Source organism: Stegodyphus dumicola, chromosome 6, assembly GCF_044657685.1.
Source record: "Stegodyphus dumicola isolate Sdum_Otavi_A_Nest chromosome 6, ASM4465768v1".
NCBI lineage: Eukaryota > Metazoa > Arthropoda > Arachnida > Araneae > Eresidae > Stegodyphus > Stegodyphus dumicola.
In genome coordinates this window covers 197,563,964-197,586,037 of record NC_140773.1, presented here as the reverse complement: position 1 = coordinate 197,586,037, position 22,074 = coordinate 197,563,964, and the positions used below count along the sequence as shown (strand labels likewise).

The 22,074-nt window shown below is 32.2% G+C and overlaps 1 protein-coding gene across 3 annotated transcripts in view; it reads right to left on the bottom strand.

The window, feature by feature from the left end:
• The window catches only part of SF2 (splicing factor 2), a 29,254-nt gene extending 7,915 nt beyond the window's left edge, over positions 1–21,339 (bottom strand). For 2 of the 3 annotated variants that reach the window (XR_004758124.2, XM_035358993.2), the window contains exons 1-4: positions 20,950–21,339; positions 14,644–14,810; positions 10,468–10,640; positions 1,884–2,072 (exon numbers count right to left, since the gene is read on the bottom strand). Coding sequence is in view for 2 of the 3 variants with exons in the window: in XM_035358993.2 (XP_035214884.1) it covers positions 1,920–2,072; positions 10,468–10,640; positions 14,644–14,810; positions 20,950–21,116 (660 nt within the window). In the remaining variant the exon portion in view is untranslated. Of the gene's footprint in view, positions 1–2; positions 2,073–10,467; positions 10,641–14,643; positions 14,811–20,949 lie in introns of those variants that run through there. The other variant, XM_035358992.2, reaches the window with a different exon arrangement.
• Between the last annotated feature and the right edge of the window lie 735 nt (positions 21,340–22,074).

Sequence of the window (22,074 nt, the reverse complement as noted above, 5' to 3'; positions counted from 1 at the left end):
AGTGAAATTTAGATTAGTTTATTGAACACAAAATGTTTTACAAATTTTACAATGAAATTTAATGCACATATAAAACTTATGCAAATATGAATTAATTAGCTGTACTAAATTCTAACAAACTTTGAACTAAAATATTACAGATGAAATGACAAAAATTATACATTAATAAAAGTTAACAAAACTGAATACCGGATAGAACTTGCATTTTACACTTATAAATCTCATTTAATAAAGTTTTAAAGAAAAGCTAGAGTTCACTTTTGACATGTATTATTTAAACTTCAATTCATTCTGCATGATGATAAATATTGAGCATACTACTGTTACGGTAACAGATTAATTATTACCATTTATGCAATTCAACAGTCAAAACATACATGCAGCTCTATTTATTTACAGCAGTCAGTATTCAAAAACAAAAATGACAACCTGAATACAAACAAATTCTTAATGCCAGGTTTAGATAAAAATGTTATATAGAATTAGATTCTTCTTTCTTTTTTTTTTTTAACTTCTTTGCTCCCATCATATCAAGCAATAGCTTCCCGCATCGCATCGAATTCAATGCAGAGAAATGCTACCAGCTGCCTGCTGTATATATTTGAAATCAACAGGATGTTTTGTTTGAAATTTCAAAATCATAAAATGATATTATGCCATTAAAAACTGAATGGTATGCCTTGAGCAGTTACCATATTGTTATGAATTTCATTTATTATTATATGAAATTAAAATATCGAATACTGTTTTGTACTTAACAGAATTTAGAAATGTTAAAAATAGCACATTTTTTTTTTTTTTTTTTTTTAAATTTAAAAATGAACAATAGCAGTGAACAATATGCATTCATCTTCTCAACTTTTAAGTTTTCTGCTTTGTTGAACACACAGATATTCTTAAAAAGTACGGTCACCATCAATAACACTGTATTTTGTTTTAATTTTATTTACATGTATAAACTGGGGAAAGGAATTTCATAGTTTTAGAGGAGAAACCAATCAGTTTATGAATATAAAAAAAAAAATACTTCAAGTTTTGGTATTCATTAGTATTTTCTACACTTTTGGTTTAATTTATAACACATGTTAAAAAAAATATTTTAAACCTAGATATGTACATATTTATTTTTCAAGTTTTGAAAAGGAAAGGGAGGAATGATCTTCTAACAATGGCGAAAAGTGTGCATGGAGCCAAAAAATAAACAATTTTGAGACAAAGCAGATTGATATAAAATGTTTTTGCATATTAAAACATGATAACAAAAAGTGTTTGGGCATATAGTGGTATTAAAAAATTCCGAAGCAATGGGGCCACATAATACTTTCATTTTTCCTGCAATAGGAGCAAACAAGTTAAACAGCTAAAGTCATTCCATTTAAAACTGCACAATTAAAAAAGAAAAAACCTAGCAATTAGAATTATAAGTCACAAAATATTTCAAATTAATAACTAAAAATATTCAAATATTTCACGTCTTTCCTAGGCCATTAGTATGGATGCCATCAAGGTGATGCTGATAAAAATTCTTACAGAAACAAATATTTTATGTCCAGTTCAAGCATTTTATCACATATTTTGAACTATTACACTCTGTATTAATATTGATAAAAGAAAATTTGGTCACTTAAATTTACAACTGTCAGTAAAATTTACTCGAATTTAGAGTTAACTTAAAACATTAAATGTTTGGAAGAACAGTATATTATGCCTTATAGCGCTTGTAAGTTTGCCTCCTAACAATGATGAAGAGGTGTCATACAACTTTAAAAAAAAAAAAAAAAAAAAAAAAAATTGAACAGATTGTCATACAAAACTAATCTGAGGTGCTGAATGTGACAAAATATTAACACACAATAAAGAGTAATAGTATCTAATACAGATACCAGTTTTGGAAATGAAACAGCTTTCAGAATGACAGTTTATGAGCGCGATCTTGAATGAGATCGGGAACGTGAGCGATTGGCTGGAGAATAGGTTGGAGAGCCGCGGGTTCTGCGAGGAGAATAACTTCGACTTCTTGATCTTGAACGACTACCAAAGTCTTCTTTTACTCTGATATAAGCAACTTCACCCTGAACAATTAAAAACATTATTAACAGGGGTTAAAAAAATTTAATTACTGAAGTAAAAAAAAGAGTCGTAAAACCTAAAATTAGGATGCATACTCTAATGTTGTGTTTTTTTAAAGTATATAATTAATACTGACAGACACATTATTAGAAAAGGACAAATGTATTACAAAATTTGAGACAAGTAGATATTGCATATAAAATTAAGGACTGTAATTGGCAGAACAAAGTACGGACTAAAATCAAAGTGAATTAAACAAATAAAATTCAATACAACTACAAGGAATTTTTAGCATTTATAGGCTTTCTTTCTTTCTTTCTTTTTTTTTTTTTTTTCAATTACAGGAAATTTAAAAAATTCGATTCGGAACCACAACTTCCTTTTAGTTAAATTTATTACACACATTTTTAACAAATCGTCAGCTTTTGTTATAGATTAATAACTTGTACAACTGAAGCACAAATAACTTGCCACTCATCTTAACATAACTGAGATGTAACATTAATTTCATAACTACAAATTATAAAATGATTGTTATATTTAATTTAGAACCAGTGATAATTTTAATACAGTCAAAAGTCGTTAATCCGGACTCGTCGGGACTTCGATTCTGGATTATAGATCATCAGTTTAAATCTGGTAAGATGGCATGCAGAAATTATAAAATTAAAAATATGAAACCGTAATTTATGAAATAAAGAACAATTATGATCTAAAGGGTATCAAAATTTACAAAAAAAAAAAAAAAAAAAAAAAAAAAAAAAAAAAAAAGAGCTTAATATTTATTTATTTACTTTATTAAACATTTCTTTCAATGTATGTTTAAGTTGCTTCATTTTTTATGTGATAATACATTCTCTTTAATTCTATAAACAGACATAATTTCTTGTTCAGTTACAAAGTTAAGCTGTTCCAAGTCCTATAATGCTGTGTCGAGAATCAGCGTTAAAGATAAACAAAGGATATGTCTTTATCCATTTTTTGTAGCAATTTCACTTTTTGTTTAATGAACTTCGAAACATACTTTCGCTTTGTAGATCATTTACACATTAATAAATATATATCAGAAATTCTATTTGACATAATCGAAAGTTCAAGCTTACTTTTATAAAATTGCTCTAACAGTCTGCAAAAAATAATAAGCCGGATCCAATTCGAAGATTAAGGAACAACGCGATCTGCAACATTAACTGAAATAGATAATTAAATAATTTTAGCTTAGCTTATACCGTCCGTTATACATTAAACGGGCACTCGTAAACGTATTTTGCGCACGCGCACAAGCATATTCTCAGCCGTAAAGGCCTTATGTGCATGCGTCGCATTGACGCATGCACAGAAAGTTTGAAGTTTTGAGGTCCGGATTATAGATAATTCTGGATTATGGGTGTCCGAATTAACGACTTTTGACTGTATATATTCCACATGCCAATTTTTCGAAATGTATTTCTTTGCTTGCAATATTTTCATTACATTTTTTGTTTCGCACTTTTTGCATTAGAGAAATTTCTTAGATAAACTAAATTATAATGTTGATGTTTATCCTTTATCATTGATACTTACATAATTTGAATGCAATGTCTTTAGAAATTACCACATATATTTCTCTTTTGAAAAATATTTACCCAAGATGAATTTGGAAAAGATACAAACATTTATAGTTGCAAAAGTTAACATTTTCAGTACAAGAAAAAGGCTGGATTAATCACCATCTTGATTCAGATTTTAAGAAATATTTCTCAGCCATTTCAAAGATGTCTGAAGCATATTTAACCTGAATGTTTTTCCACATTCATATTTTAAATTTCATTTAATATTAATTTTTCGCCATATTGTGATGCCCGAACTTAGGATAATTGATACAATTTTTTCCGGCTTTTTATTCCAGTTACCCAAAATGCAGGCCAAGCTTGAAACCATTGGCATACTTGCCAACCTATGACACTCAAAAATCAGGAAATTTTTCACATTGTTAAAAAGACTTTTTAAATGATAAAAATATAGTTTTAAATAATGAATTAACTTTAAATAGTAACTAATTCTTAAATGCAAGCAGCACAAAAATACACATAAAAAAAATTTTACTACTTGAATCATTTAAGAAAAAAAAAGGGGGGGGACTTTAATCAGTTTTCGTATAAATGTTATAAACAGTGGCAGATTTTGCTTTCTTTAAGAAAGAAACTTCCTAATTTTGTTCACAGCAACTGCCACATAGGCCTGCCAGTCCCGGATCTAGCGGGGGGCAAGCCGGGGTGTTCTTGCCCTGAGCGGCAACTTTTGAGGACGGCAAATTCAAATATAACGCTGGATCGTTTTGGTACGTTGTTCGCTAAAACAGCTGTGTAATTTTAGTACGATGTTAATAGTTTTAAGGCCAAGTTTAAAAACCTCTTTAAAGAAGATTTATAATTAAATACTAAGAACCCTTTTAAAGGAACATGTGTTAAAATAAAGTGCAGCAGATTACAACTATAAATACAAGACCTAAAAGAGGCCAATTGAAGAACTCAGTCACTGATAGAATCAGACTGACTCTATCAATAACATCTTAAGTCCCTGTATCATTTGCCGTCTGGGCAGGGTGTAGTATTCAAATAAGAAATATAATGATAGCTTGTTGAAGAAGTTGCCTAGTTCCCATAGCAACGTCTGCTGGGAAATGGACAAGCATTGTAACTATTTTTTTAAGAGCTAACCCAAAAAATTAACCTTGGGCCGTCCTGGACAAATGAAACAATTCAAATTAATATTCATCGAGTATATACAAAACACAGCCATTATATCTTCAAGCTGAAGCAAGGCATTTAGATTTTTTTTTTTTTTTCCCAGCCAGTCGGCAACTTAGGCTCACCTTTGGTTTGACTCGGAACAGTGGAGCGCTTTTTGAATTTTAACGCTAGATTTATTATTTTTATGGTTTTTTTTTTTAGTTTTCAGGTCTCTTCTGTACTTTTTTTTAAAGATATGCTTGCTTTTAATAGCCCTCACTATATTTAGCGAGAAACAACCATTTATTTAGGACTGTTCAGTATAATTATGTCAATTTTTAGTTATTAAGGCAATTCATAGTGAATTTCATTTAGATTAAAAGAAACCATCTGCACGCCGAGGGGGAGAAAAGCGAAATACGGAAAACGAGCCAAAGATAAGGCCAAACAGAGAAAACAAATTTCAGCTAAGATGAAAAAATAACTTCACGGAAGAAGTAAACCGTCAGACCTTGCTGCAATTCCGATTATGCTGAGAATCTAGAGACTATTAATATTTCTTGCAATTTGCACGACCAAACATGACTGCATATCCCCAAACAATCTACAATTTAGCATTTGAAAGAAAAATCTTCTTCATCGACATCAAACGAATAGCTGGAGAACATGAAACCATGATATAACATGAAACCATGGTCTGTTCATTTAGATGGTGGCGGGCAGCAGAAGGATAAAAAACTAAAAATTTTTTATTTGTCGGACGCATGCAATTGGCTGGTCATAGAAAAAAAATGAACAGTCACCAACAATCTTTCTTAAGCAGTCAATCAGTATTATTAGCCGGTAAACATCCAGTAAAACGTAAACCTCAATCCCATTGAAATTGATGGCAGACATTTGACATGTAATACAGAACATTAGTAAATAATGAAAAGCTTAGATCTTGGTTTACATATTCTAAAAACAAGAATGCAAATTTTGAACATCCTGCAAGATTTATCAGAAACAAGGTGCTTCCATTACACCATACAACAGGATTCATTAATAGGAAAAAGGTTTTAGCAAGATTAACTGAGCGCGAAGCGTCTGGAATCCACAGAGGTGCATGATTAAGTGGAAAATTCGAGTACAACAAATAAAATCGTGCCAAGGCATCGATCACGACACTGAGCGACTCATTCATATATATATCCACAGAAAAATGGAGAAAAATTCCATATAGTCATGGATGAGGTACTATATCTTTCAAGCAACTGTCGTTCTTTTCATGGGTCTGATGAAATCCCAAGTAGCCTGTTCACAAATTGTCTTCGACCTAGCGAAGGAAATTTTCTGAATTTAATCTCTCTGCTTGCCAAACATAATTTAACTCTTCAGTACCAGTCAAAGCACCTAACAAAGGGAAAGGAATCATGTTTATCCCATATGTGACTCATATAGAAAAAAATCTGATGTGTACACCATGACTTCCTTGTACCGAATATTAAATTATACGCATTTTTTTCTTGAATTTCATTTAAATTGTTTGGATTTAATTAAATCTACTTCGTTGATAGCACATAAACCACAATAGAATAAATGCACTCTTTAAAATTCACTGTATTTGTTTACTATAACGACACTGAATGCACAAAATTTATATCATTGGAAGAATTATCGTTGCCACATGTTTTATTCAAATACTATAATAAAGCTAAAACAATGTATGAAAGAAATTAAGCAAACAAAACAGAAAAGAAACAGTTTTTCATAGACCATTTAGTATTTCTCATTCAATTAATTCAGTTCTCACTTCGCAACAAGGCAAAAATACATAAAAACTCAAAATATCTGCATTAAAAATTACGAAGTAAATCTTAAACACTTATTTCCTCGAAAAAATTCCAGAAAGGATTAAGCATGATTTAATTCGTAATAATAAATGAAGGCGTTCTTTTTGTGTTGCGAAGCTTAGTCTCTCTAGATTGGCAACATATCTACAATTCTGCTGTTTCAAATGTAAACAAATATGTCTGCCATGTTATTTAAAACTTAACCTCACTTAAACAGCTTTTAAATTGTTGATAATTGTACATATATTGCTTCCAGAATTACGAAAGGCATAAAAACTTAAATGGAAGATAAGAACAACATAATTCAATCATTTTTAAAGCAAAAAGTGTACAATTTACAAACATATAAGAGTAAAGAAACTGAGATCACTGTGCCGGATAACAGAGTGGATATATATATAAATATAGTATTTATATACGTTTGGTGCGGCCGTTTGCAACCAAAATACGAGGTGCACATCTACATGTTATAGCAGTCCTATATACAAAATTTCAACGTTCTGAGGCTACTCGTTTTTGAGTTATGCGAGATACGTACGTACGCACGCACGTTCGTACAAACGCCACGAAAAATTCTCTTCAGAATTCATTTTAAAGCAGTTTTATAATTTTTTTGGAGGAAAAGAGTCTTTTATTCTGCCCTTACGTACAGATATCACGCAAAAACATCGTTAAATGCACCAGGAGGGTTTATCAAGTCTCGCGACTCCGGCAACCGAAAATCAAACCGCAGATCAAATTATGACGATTCCATGCATTTATTTGCAGAACAAAATATTGCAGAGTAAAATTTAAATTTTCGTTACTAATTCCGTGATATTTTAATAGCGTTAAGGCAGGTAATAACTTATGAAATAGGAAGTATGAAAAAAAGACAGGAAGCGCGATTACTCTCAGTAATAGCCATATTCTGTATAATCGTTTCAGAATACTTCCTTTCGGCAATAGCCCATATTTTGTATGCAATGGTCCCATTAGTGGCAAGCAATAAAAGCCGCTGAGCACTAGTAGTTCGGTCCGATGGTCAAGTATAGGTGAATGGGGTGGCTGTATGAGCATTTCTGTGGTATTCCCCGTGTGTAACATAGATATGAGCCAGTTCCCTTACAAAGTTTTTTTCCACGGGATATTCCTCCTTTTCCATTAAGAGCCTAATGGCGAAACACATAGTAAATAATCAGACAAATGTCCTCAGCAGTGACCGAGTGATTAAGACCGCCGGGGTATACTGGTAATTCGACCTTCACTGGGTTGAAACCCAGGCGATCGGCGTGGCTAAATGGTTTGTTTTCGTGGATTTGCTCATGTGTAACGTGAATACGAGTTAGTTTCCTTTAAAATGTTCCTCCTCGAAAGCACCTCTCCTCTAAGCAGATACGAGTCAGTTTTCCTTAAAAAATTTTTCTCAAGGCATTTCTCTCTTTCCATGCAGTGCCTAATGGCGAAACACATAGTAAATAAACAAATGTCATGAGCAGTGGCTGAGTGATTAAGACCGCTGAATACTGGTAGTTTGACCTTGCCTGGGTTCAAACCCAGAAGAACGGGCTGGCTGCATGGTTTCTTTTCGTGGATTTCTTCATGTGTAATGTGAATACGAGCCAGTTTCTTTTAAAAAATTCCTCCACAAAAGCACCTTTCTTCTAAGCAGGTAGCCCTTCTGTCTTTGCCATATTCATATAATCTAACCCAACCTAATTTAACCAGTAATGCAATAATACAGAATAATGAGAAGCTTAGGGGATGCCCGTTGTCCCTAGAACGGAAAACAAATGGTGGCGAGGACTGGAGGGTTAGAAGCACTCAGGATTAGAGTTAGGAATGGGCTTGAATGTGAAAGTACGCTCACTAGAAAGGCGATTCTCCTAGGAGGGGACAATTTTCTAATTATGTAACTTTGGTACGTATTTTTCCTTTATAGCCAAAAAAAAAAAAAAAAAAAGGCACGTAAAGAATTTAGTATAAAATGGAGCTTAGGTTCTTTACCTTAAACCCTACCTATTTCTGTACTTATTAAAGAAATTAAAACTTTTTAAAGAAACTTAAAGGATGATGGGTGAGGGCGGCAGTTTTAGCTTTTGCCCCACATCAGAAAAATCAAAGATCCAGCACTGAGGCCTGCTTTTGCTAATAAAAGTTTTTCTAATGTGTCATCACTAATATTAGATCTAAATTTAGTCCTCGTTTACACAACAACACTGAAAAGCCTCTCGCACACTGCATTACTATGGGGAACTGTCAAGATGGCCAACACAATTCTACACAGTTCACTATATTTTAAAATTTCATCAGCACCTTTCAGTTTTCCAATTAAACTCCACTGGGTGTCAATCCTAGCTGATTTTATAACTTCATTCAAGTTTTCTAATTGTACACTGCTGTTATGCAACTGTGGGAACTGTTTCAATTTTTCCTTCCTTTTAGAGCTCCTTTCAAGATAATAATAAACATCAACAATGTGTTCATTCACATTTATTGGTAAAGAAGCTGTCCCTTTTTCAGTTGCTAAATTTAAGAGGTGACAGGTACACCTCATAATCTGCAAATCTGAATTTTCCTTTAAGATGCCTGCAACACCAGTCTTCAAGCCTACCAATACTGGTACATTTATCGTCACCAAGTGCTAAGCAATTACCCAGAGGGCCTGCATTTTCTTTTAAAGTTTAATAATTAGCTGTGGTATATTAAAGCCTGTCAAATGTCCTTCTAAAGTGGGGACAGAAAGTAAACTGCACTCAATTTCTGAAGACTCTGGATTAAAAAAAGAAACAACGATTGGATACAGTTTTGAATCGGTATTATTGCTTCCATCCATAGAGGCAGAACGGAGCTGTGTTTGTGCAATTAATAAATGAAGATTTATTTTTGAAACCCATTTCTTTAACAATTGCACCTGTTTTGGTTCTTGCACTTGAGTATTTCTTAGCAATTTCACTATCGGGAAACATTTTTCTAAATAAAGCTGCAGCGTGATCCAATGCATTCAGTGGCAGGTTTTGCTCCAGTGAAAAGGCAGAGAACAGACATTCTGAATAAATAACTTTTTTGTCCTTTGCTTCCGAAGAAAAATTTAATCTTTCATTTTTTTTAAAAACAACTCATGTTATCCTTGTGTTTTTGTGTTCGCACATGTTTGAGAACATCCGCCCTTCCACATAGCGAAATCAAAAAGTCGTAACGACAGGCGGTACACATCGTAAATTTATTACATTTCCTTGAAGAAATAATGGAAGGAAAGTCAACTGTGTACGATTTTTGACACGTACACAAGTATTTCACCTTTCTCACAGACATAACAAAAGATGATAATTTCTAAAACTATTTCCCGAAGGCATGTGCACTCACACAACTCAGGACAAAATGAACAAAATAACTACAGAACATCCAAATAACAGCTTGCCTTGTCCTCATTGGCTAATATATGCCAGCTGACACGCAGTGGAGTTCGATGCCCTTCGGAGAACTGGAGAACGACATTTCTGGGATATAATGCTCTCACTCACAAAGCAGAAGTTATCTGATTCGCAACGTTTTGTTTTAGATATAATCTAGAGAAAATTCAATTGCTTTCAGACATCCAAAATCACTTTTTTTGCCAAGTTCCACGAGATCGGTCGAAAATCGGGAGTCTCCCGCCTAAATCGGGAGAGTTGGCAACTCTGCATTGGTATGAATCTCGTATTTTTTAATAACTGAAGATTTTGGTCACTGCACAGCTTTGAATATACTTACCCTTTGGACAAGACTAAATCTCTATTAACTTTTTCACATATTAATTTTCAAAACTAAACATTTAAACTAATATTCAAATAATACCTGAAAAAATTATTTTATAATGAAACATACTCCTTTACCTCATGAGAACGAAATCTTGAATCATCTAATTTTTTAACTGCATATTTCATATCTTCATATCTCAGGAACTCAACAACACCAGTTCCATCTTTATGCACATCTGCATAACACACATCTCCAGCTTCTCTCATGTGATCTTTCAAATCCTGCCAGCTGCCTGTTGAAGGAAGACCTATAACGTGAGGGTGAAAAATCAGTATATTAAGAAGTTATACTCCATGTGAAAGGCCTTTACTGAAATTTGTTTTCATACATGAATACTCTATGATAAGCAAAGCAAATCATATATTTTCAGTTATGTGAATATTAGCCAGTTTTGCAAATGATTTTCATGCTCATGGGGGATACCAACAAGTCAATTTTTATTTGGACAGGATACAAAATTTGAACCAAAACACAAACAGGAATATATGATTTCAAGCAGTAAAAAAGTTAACTGAAATGGACAAAAGCTTGTTTACTTAATACAGAAAAAGGTACCTACGTATTGCCTAACCACCTTAGCAGAAGTCAACAAATTTTTAAAATATGCCAAACTTGCACATAACAATTCTTTAGTTTTAACATGCATTTTTTCATTGTTTTTTTAAGTTTCAATGTTTTTTACAGAAAAACTGTATCATCATCATCATTATTATTTGTCTTAAACTAAATTCTAAAATATGAACTTGTGGAGTTTAGCTGCAATGAAACAAACTGCACTACAATGTTTCTGAAAGTGATCATTGATATTTCCACCAAAAACAAAAAACACTTGCATACAGGTTATTTGGTTGTGTAAAATATATATATGCAGTAAGTATTTTTTGCAATTATAAACCATCATCATTAGTCCAAAGATTAAATTTGGCCAGAAGGACTATTAATTTTGTTTTGGCATTTTGCGTTGATTCACTACAAGCGTTTTACTTTTCAAATTGTTACCACCAAATATTATCGGCCTGTATTGTATTTAAAGAAATTAAATAATGAAGCGTCTGCATAAATGTATGTTTCTTACAATTTGATAAAACAATGGTACATAAAGCCATCAAATTTTGAATAACGTATTCCTCCTGCGAAATATGGGCATCTTGGAAGACCAAATTTGAAACTTGTTTTATTATCAATTTCATATTTTGTCAAATTTTAATGAATTTCTGATTAACAAACTCAAGCATTTCAAAGTGAGCAATGACAATATTGTACAGAAAAAACATTTTTATCTCCAGTGCGCAAGACTATCGGAAATTCTAAAGATACGCTCATTTTAAAATTATTTTGTGATATTGCGCTTAAGCTGAACTTTATGGTTTAAGTGCAAAGATCATGATATTTAATAAAGGTTACACACAAAATGTTAAAAAAAAAAGCCCCTTTGGATGTTATTTAAAATATGAAACCTTTCAGACTTCCCCCCCCTTTGAACCAGATGTTTGTGCTAGTACTGGAAACACTGTCATATGTTCTTTTACTGCAATGGATATTAAATATCTGAAGTTTCCTAGATACAGCAATCAGCCAGATGAAAAAATGACACTCTAGTTCTTTAAAGTGCCTATCTGGGCTAAGAACAAAAATCCAACACAACTGACACAGCCGATTTGCTAGATAAAAACCAGTTTTTTGTCACTACGGACATAGACAAAAAATCTGAACTTCACACAAAATGGAGCTACCAATAACCAAAGAGAATATCTGAAATCATCAGCAGCAGCAGGAACATGAATTAAAGTTAAAAGAAACAAACATGGCTGAAGACTGCAATCTGAAGGTTGAAATCCAGTGGCATCCCATTATATGGGACAGCCAACTAAAAGGTTAGAAAAACAAAGTCAAGAAAGAATGCACACAGAAAATGATGATTGCAGATTATCATCTATGTGCATTTTTCATAGTGTAACAGACAGTAAGTAATTTTGTTTTCTATTTAGTACCATTTTTGTGTTTAGATTTTGAATCCTGAATTACTGATACAAATAACAGATAAATTAATTATATTAAAATAACTTATACGAATACAGTCAAAAGTAGTTAATTCGGACCTCAAAGCTAAAAACCTTCTGCGCATGCGCCGAGTTGACACATGCGCATAGGCATTTACACGCGCGCGTAGGACCTTTACGACTGTGCAAGCGCAGAATATGTTTTCGTGTGTGTGTTTTATGTATAACGGACAGTATACGCTAAAATTATCTATTTCAGTTAATGTTGATGATTGCGTTGTTCCTTAATCTTCGAATTATTTCCGGCTTATTATTTTTTGCAGACTGTAAGAGCAATTTTATAAAAGTAAACTTGAACTTTTGATTATGTCAAATAGAATTTCCGATACTGGAGCTCCCAAAGGATCTACAAAACAAAAGTATGTTCCAATGTCCATCAAACAAAAAGTGGAATTGCTGCAAAAAATGGATAAAGACATGAAAAAGGTGACAGAGAGGTTAGTGAAAACGAAAAAATTTCGTTTGACAAGTTAGTCGGTATTCTCGGCACAGCAATTACGGGACTTGAACAGCAGAACTTTGTAACTGAACAAGAAATTATGTCTGTTTATAGAATTAAAGAGAAAGTATTATCTCATAAAACGAAGCAACTTAAACAACCTACATTGAAAGAAATGTTTAATAAAGTAAACAAATAAATATTAAGCTTTTTTTCTCTAAATTTTGATACTCTTTATATCATAATTTTCTTTATTTCATAAATTATGGTTTCATATTTTTAATTTTAGAATTTCTGCATGCCATCTTACGAGATTTAAACTGATGATCTATAATCCGGAAAAATCAATAATCCAGAATCGCCGAAGTCCTGATGAGTCCGGATTAACGACTTTTGACTGTAATAGATTAATAATAGAGATCTCAAATACTATATTTAATTGTGTTATAAAATTTGTTACGGAATTTACAGCAAACAAATTAATTTATTATATAATGCCAATATTATATACTGATAAATTAACTTATTAAATAGCATAATAAATTAATATGACAAACAAATTAATATAATATTTTCTTTCTTCTAAACTTTTCTCATCATAAAAAGAATGATACTGTTTATTAATTTATATCATAAAATGAATCACATCAACTAATGCAAATGATTACATCATAAAAGGGTTTCCATAACATTCAACTACTCAGGTTGCCATAAATGAAACAACTTGGCGACAATACAAGGGATACCCTACAGTCAATTCTAACCGATTACTGCATTTACTGACACCTATTAAATATTAATAATCATCAAAATGAAATTTTATATAGTTTACTAGTGTTCCTGCTCCAGGAAATTTATTCTGGCAAGAGAGTAGCAAAAATTAAATAGCTAAGAAGAAGATGGTTGCAAAGAAAAAGATCAATGCATCTTTAACCCTCTCGCTGCGTAACTTTTTTATCAAAATAGGTTCAAAAATTGCATAATTTTTAATTACATATTTTAAATCTACATATATTTCATACTGTTAAAATATACAAAAATTTTTGTACAAGTTTTTTTTTTTTTTTTTTTTTTCTGTATAGAATTAGATAATAAAAAAATGTCGGAAAATTTAAACTGAAGAATAATCATATAAAGAAAAATTTTGAAAATTAATCTTGATTAAATTATGATTTATTTTATAAAATATAATGGTAAAAGGTATATACTAATGAAAATAAGCACAACATTTATTAGAAATGAAGTGTAATACGATAAACTTCGAAGCAAAACTCGAGGCATCCTTCCTCGCCATCTCTGCAGCAAATACATGTGTTTTTGAGAATTTTTTGCCAGTTTCAGCTCTTTTTTTTAAACAAACAGCACAATGTCTACAAGTTTCTTTCTTGATGGAATTGGGGGGATATATATCTAGCAAAATGTTGAGCAGTTAGTCTCATGTGATTGAAAGTTGAACCACAGACATCTTTGAGCTTTGAAAAGAGCATGTAAAATGGCATAAAACGTGTTTGTATATTTCGCAGAAATATGGACAACTGATGCCATCTGTTAACCCAGATCTGAATAAATAATTAAACATCACAGAAAAGCTGAAATAAAACCAGGAACGGGAAATAAAGCGGGTTGCACAGTTAAATAAACGGGAGGAAATGCATCCCAGGTTGCACAAATTTTGCTACTTCTGCGCTGCTTGTGGAAATCGCGGGATACACAGCAAGAAGGTTAAAGACGTTCATAATTTTATATCCTACCTGACACTAATACACGATACTGAGATCGTCTTGCAGGTGGCCCTCTGCCTCTTCCTCTTGGTGCACCCATTCCCCTGCCTGGACCATTTCCCCGAGGAAATTCAACACGCAATCTGTATCCATCATAATCATAACCATCACGTGCTTGAACTGCATCTTCTGCATCCCTGTAATAAATTTAATTAATATCTTTAGCATTCTAGATAAACAGTACTTTATAAGCAGTATATTTATATAGCTGGGATTTTTCAAATTAGGAAAATAAATTTAATAATAGGGAAATTTAAAAAATGTTTATGCTCTTTCTAAACAGTTACATTTTAGTACATTTTCAGTCATATAAAAAAATACAACCTTACTTTTTTTTTTTTTTTTTTTTGCTTGAATCTAATTTAACCATATTTCGTATTGGAGCAAATAATTTGAACACTACAGTAAAACCTTAACTGTCCAGAAAACTCGGGAAATGCTGTATGCCAAATAAGATAAAATTCCAGACAGCGAGCACATACGAAGTAGAATTCACAGTGAAAGAGACAAATGAATAACGAATTTGTTTTGTCCAAAATTACGTAATCTTAGTCGTCATCAAATAAAATATCAAAAGGCTACACTTAAATTCCTTCCTTGTTTTATAGTGATTTTTTTTGGACTTTGGAAGTTCATGAAATTTTTAATAATTGCATTCATAAATGATGAATTGCCCATTCGGGAACTGAAGATTCAATTAAACATCAATGGCTTCCAAGACCACCAGATATCTCTTCTTGTAGAGGTTTATATAAAACTGTTTATGTGCCTCAACTTCCAGCAACATTAACCGAACTGAAGATGCACATTACAGCAGGGAAAAAGTGGATCCAGATATGCTCTCAAAGCCTGGGAAGAATTTGATAACTGCACAAACATACACTGTGCATCAAGCCTGGACATACCAAGCACCTTTAATTTGGTTTGTAAATGAGAGCTATGTACCTAAGAAAACAGATGCCTTTGTGGAGTACTTTTTTAAAGACAACTCTACACCAACTGCTTCATTATTTGGCTAAATAATCGGTAAAAGTTTACAATTGGGTGCCTCTTGTTTCTGGGTGATTCTTTTTTGATGCCAAAATCGGCACCACGAAGGCACAATTTCAAGATGGCTGCTACACAAAACCAAAATGATCAGTCAAAGAATTGCACAAACTCTGTGTCCATGTACACATCAATCTGTTTTCACTTTAAAAAAAAAAAAAAAAAAAAAAAAAAACCTACAATTGCACAAACTAGGCACTGCCTTAAATTACTCCATGTATACATCACTCTCTTTTCATTTAAATAAAATCAGGAAGCTAAAACAAAGTTAAAACTATCATGGTAACCAGAAGTGAGGTTTCATAGCAAAAATTTTTTTTAAAAAAATTTGCTAATCGAAGGGTCACCCAATTCTACACTAGAGCGAAATAATCTTACCATAATTCATTTCACTGCAGCAGATAAGTGTTATGACCGAAGAAACTGTTTAAGAATCTATATTTTATCAGCTTGAAAAGCGTGACATGTTTAAGAAAAGCTCTTTGTTCATTCAAATTTTTTAAAAAATTTAAATCTGAAACCATTAAATTACACTAATGTTTACTACAAAAAATACTAATTACACAAAACAGTAACAGAAACATCCTTTGATAATTATAATAAAATTACATTCACAAAAATTATCAGTTGGTTATACACCAAATTTAATTTAATTTACATCCATCACATATATTATTAAGTACAAGATTTAAATTAAGTAGTCTCTTTATACTGCTTTGTTTGCTAATTAATAACTCTGATAAAATTTAAAATATATGCTCGAGAACTTATGCATAGCTGAACAGAAACAATGTGAAACAGCATGTTACAAATAAACTAAATTTTCTTGTTTTGCACTACAACATACAGCTTTTAAGTTAATTAGTTTATTAACAGCTGATTACTTAATTTTAAAAAGACAAAGTGCATATACTCTGCCAAACAGCAATGCTCTCAGAAAATGCTATACATTACAAACATGGGGAAGAAAAATTAAAAGGTCCTATGTTCATGCAATAGTAACAAGTTTATCAAAGTGCTGTTTTAAGATCCTTTCTGTATTTCTAAGTTTTTAACGCACAATTGTGCCTATGAATTTTGGGTTAATCTTTGAATTATGGTAACTTGCGATTTTTTGGCGAAAATTTGGTGACCAACCCTGCTAGTTTTTGTTTGGACGCCATTTTGTTTTCACGAAGTAAAGGCATGTTTTTTCCCCCCCTCAACATTTTTTTCCAACAATATGCTAGTCAAATTACGCTTATGCTAGAACTTTTATGGAACAAAAGTGCTTAATCATGATGAAGATTAGGTGCGAAATTGGGACAAAGTACAGAATCGACCACTGCTTGCCGCGTTTTTACGAATTGCACATACACGGTATCATCCATGTACACTTCCATTTATTTTCACTTAAAAAAAATCCCAGAATTGCACAAAAATGGCATTGCGCACACTCTTGACTATATCCATGTACACTGCTAAAGTCCTAGCTAGTAACCTTTATCGCTTTACCAAAATGTCACCAAACTACATGTTACCATATTCCAAAGATTAGCGACATTTTGTCCTGCCAGGACTGGATTTTATGCATTAAATGAAAAAAATCATTTTTCAAGATGAAAGTTTTTTTTTAACCCTCTCAGACCCAGTTAGATCTGTATCAATTGATCTGCAAATAATTCTTTTAAACTGCCTGCAACTTGAATTTAGTCCCAGTCAATTTCCTGTTGATCATGATTAAAATACCACTGGATGTTTCAATCCCTCGAACAGGGTGGCTGCATGGACGTTTTCGTGCCTCTCTCCAACTGTAATGTGTATACAAGCCAGTTTTCATTAGAAAGTCATCCCTCCCCTTAGGCAAATAGCCCTCGATGCTTTTTCAAAATCACACAAAACAAAACTTTAAAATCCAGTTAAGTCTCAAACTATGCACTTGTAACAACAAAAATATAAGTTACAAGATTTGATAACAGATATGAAGTTAGTTGACTATATAAAAACTTCCTGAAACACCACTATGTAAAATAATAATGTAAAACAGGGCTTGCTTATCCTACTGAAATACGTGTGACAGGGATGTTCATTTCTATTGGGCCCGAAGTGATTTAATTGCTAAGATTAATCTGTTGGCAGAAAATTAAATAAAAGTTAAGCATCTCTTCTTCTCATATGTATATTTAGGGCACCTGTATGTTGATTAATAAAACTAGTTGTAATTTGATGTCAGTGAAAATGTTTAGCTGAGGTTAAAATTAGCAGTTTCACGCTTCCATGAAAAATCGACACCTACCTTTACAGCTTATAGGTACTGCTCTGTACATAATAATAAAAAGTATTTTCTAAGAAATTTTATGGAGGAAAATCTACATTGCCAATAATTACATTTTTACAGGCAGTGGACAATGTTCGGAAGCACTTCCGCAGAGAATCCGGTAAATGTAAACATCGCCAACTTTGGTGATAATAGTTCAAACCTAGTAACCCATCGAATTTATCCTATTTGCTTGTTCGAAGTTTGCAACCACTCCTCTTGCATTCATTAAGTTGAATTATCACTGTTGTTGTTCGGATTTGCAGATTTAAATTATTCTTCCCTTATTTATTATTATTTTATCTGAATTTTTTAACAATGTATAGATAGAAATATTTTCGTAGATAGATGCCGGTTCTCGGTTCAGGACGAAAGGAGGGATGAATGCTAATTTGTATCACGGCTGTTCATGTTGTGTTCTTAATTATTAACAGCTCTAAGAACTATGCTGTTCCAACTTCTAAAATAATTTGTTTTCATAGACCGCAAAAATAAGCACGTGCATTTTAAATAAATAAGTAATGCTTTTATTTTTATTATTGGTTATTGTCATCTAAAATTATGAGAAAAAATCAATTTTTATGCCGTAAAATTTTAACAAGATAATATATTGTTAATGCTTTTCTAGCAATAACCTTTCAGAGGATGGCAGGTGTGACATAAATAGATGATTAAATTGAAATAAAAAATATTATTGATTATCTAAGATGACAGAATAGTTTGATGCATCACCATGGTCATCAAAATTAGCAAACCACTGCTGGTGTAAGATTATCTAAGATGACAGAATAGTTTGATGCATTACCATGGTCATCAAAATTAGCAAACCACTGCTGGTGTAAGGAATATATTGTTTTCTGTGTTAACTGGAATTTAAGACAAATTATTTTCGTATATCACGTTTAACCGGTTAATTTCAGTATATTAATACTAATTTATATTTCTTAAATGAATTTTTATTTCCGTTATAAATGCTTAATATATTCTTTTCTGCGCTAACTTGAATTTAATACAAATTAATTTTCGTATATCACATTAACCGGTTAGTTTTACATCTACATGCTTATTATCTGTGAATTTTTATTACCATACGCTTAATATATTGTTTTGTCTGCTAACTTGAATTTACATGCACTAAAAATCCCGTTTACGGCTCGGCTCATCGTCGATGAACCGCGAGCTTGGCAAGTAAAAATGCAACGGCGCCAACGGGTTCTCTGCGGATGAAAACCCAACGTTCAGATATGAGATGCATGCTATGTGCATTTTTTTATTATCAACATTTTTACCAAAAGTGTTTTATTGCTGATTTTAGAAAGTGTTTGTTTCTAGTTATGTCTATTTCAATGAAGCATCAAGCATGACTTTTCTTACATTCCTTAAAAAAAAATAAAACATACACCTTTCTTGAAAAAAACATGAGGTATTTTTACTCCGTTCTTCTCACATATACATTAATCTGTTTTCGCTAAAAACAATAACACAAATTTAGCCTCATGCACAACTTCGACATGCCAAAATGACTAACGAACTGTTGAAATTTCAATGGGATAAAGTGCAGAATTGCCCACTTATTTATTTGGCATTTGGCACTTTTTACAATAGAAAGAAGAATAGGATTTTTGTCAATTTTCCTTGACTTTTTAAGTGAAAACAGGTCGATGTGTACATGGATAAAGTCAAGGGAATGTGCAATGCCATTTTGTGCAATTCTGGGATTTTTTTTTTTTTTTTAAGTGAAAATAGGTCGATGTGCACATGGATACCGAGTATGTGCAATTCTTAGAAATGTGCCAAGCAGTGGGCGATTCTGCACTTTCCCCTTTCAATGTACACTCCAACATAATTAAAGTAGAAGATGGCAGTACTGTTCTGTTACGCAAGTAAATGCTCTTTGGTGTCCATGAAAGAGGAGTCAAACATATGGTAGGACCCAACGATAGCACTTAAATGGGAACAAGGTGTGTATAAACAAGAATACTGCCAAAATGTCTGGTAGGTGCATAACAGAAAAATAGCATGAGGATGTTACAGGGGACTCTACACTCCATTACAATGAAAATGAGATGCAAAGAGAAATACTTATCAGAAAATCAGCTGCTGAATTTCTAAAGAGCAAATCCATGTGTACTCAAACACATGCTACCAGAATTGCTGCATAAATACTTTTGGATGCCACCATGGAATGGCACATAAATACTTTTTCTTAATAAGACGTATTACCTCCATGCTTTTTGCAACTTGATGGCTGGTGCAGATAATCGAAGTACACATCCACCTAGAAACTAATCGAAGTACACATCCACCTAGAAGCAAACTCCAATTTTATGAACCTTTAATTTGATAAGGGATGCATTATAACTCTGAGTGTAAGCCACATCCATGATTTCACTCCTGAAAATTTAATACTAAGAAACTCGATTAAGCTGCTTGCAGGTTTCGTGTTTATAGTACAGCATATCAAAAGCTATCCTGTACAAGAATTCAAGTTATATGTCTCACTTTTTCGTTAAAATTATGTAAATAACGGGATATTTTTCCCTATATATATGTATAATTAAGAATTACAACTGTATGCATATTTTTTTACGACATATAGATTACACTTTTTAGAACAACAAACAATCATATATCGAAAAGCTTTCCAGAAACAAGAAAAATGCAAAAGCTATAACACGTTGCAAAATGCTTCAAAAATAAACAGCATATCAAAAATTCCCTGCACGAAACATCCAAGAGGTAATCTGTAGAACTTTTTATCTGGAAGCTCAAACTATCTGCAAATTAACTGTTCTTTTTCATTTAACCAAAAAAAAAAAAAAAAAAAAAAAAAATTAATCGAGTTTTAAAAAAATGCACAAAGATATACCTAAAAACACAAAGCACAAGCCTATCAATAATGAAAATTTAAAAGCAATAAACTGTATACACACCTGGGATCTTCGAATTCCACAAAAGCAAATGGAGGGCCTCGTCTATTTTTGAGATCGATAAATGTTATTTTACCAAATTTGTAGAATAAATCTTCAATATCTTTCGTACGAATATCAGGCGGCAAATTTCCAACATATATTCGGCAATCGTTATTCCTATAAGACATGTTTACCACAATTTTTTTATATTACTTGCCTACACAATGTAATCTTAAAAAACGCAGCGTCGTTTGTGTGAAAATGGCTAGATAGAAAGAGATGGTTAAAGTTAAAAGATTAAAGCGCAATTGAAGAAAACTGCCGAAAATGTAATAAATAAACAAGAGGAAAAAGATACTTTTAAATCAGAATAAAATTATATGCCTCATATATTACATTTAAATATTCCAGAAATGTAACATAGAGCCACATGACAGTCCTTGCGATTCAAAGAAACTTTAAAATTGGGAAGATGGAGAGTGAGTAAGCTTGATCCTTGATCCTTGATCCTCAAACATATAAGAAGTATCAGCCGTGAGGCTCCTACTAATATAAATCTCATCGAAGACTTCATGGGTTAATCGTGAGCTTTAATAAAAGCTGTTTTGGCAATAATCTATGTCAAAATTCTGATGCTGTAATCTTCATTCACAAATTAACTGTACATATTAAAAAATTTGTAGAAAAATATAAATTCACATAAAAATAAACTGTAATATATAAAAATAAAATACAAGTAGTAGAAAAATCCTGGATTAAATAATGAGAAAAAAAAATATAATACAAATCCTATTTTGATATTTAACTATTCGGTTAGGACCGAACCTACGATCTCGTTGGGCAAAATGTTTCAAGGCCCGTACCGCTCGGCTGCATCATCGTCTGGTCAAGTAAGCGCTTAAAAGTACTTAAACAAATAGTTCTAGTGCCTGCAGGGCGAAATCAAGCTTCTCGTTCTCGTTTGTTACTTTGGTAAATTTATGGTACAGATCTTTTAATTTGAAAATAAGGAATTTAAATTCGTCTAGATTTTTGACTTCTGATATTTTGGTTTTTTCTATCTCGTTATCTTTGGGTGCTGTAACATTCGCGTAAGTTTTCTTATTGTTATCTTCTATAATAGGTTCTGGGTTTTGTTTATTGAAA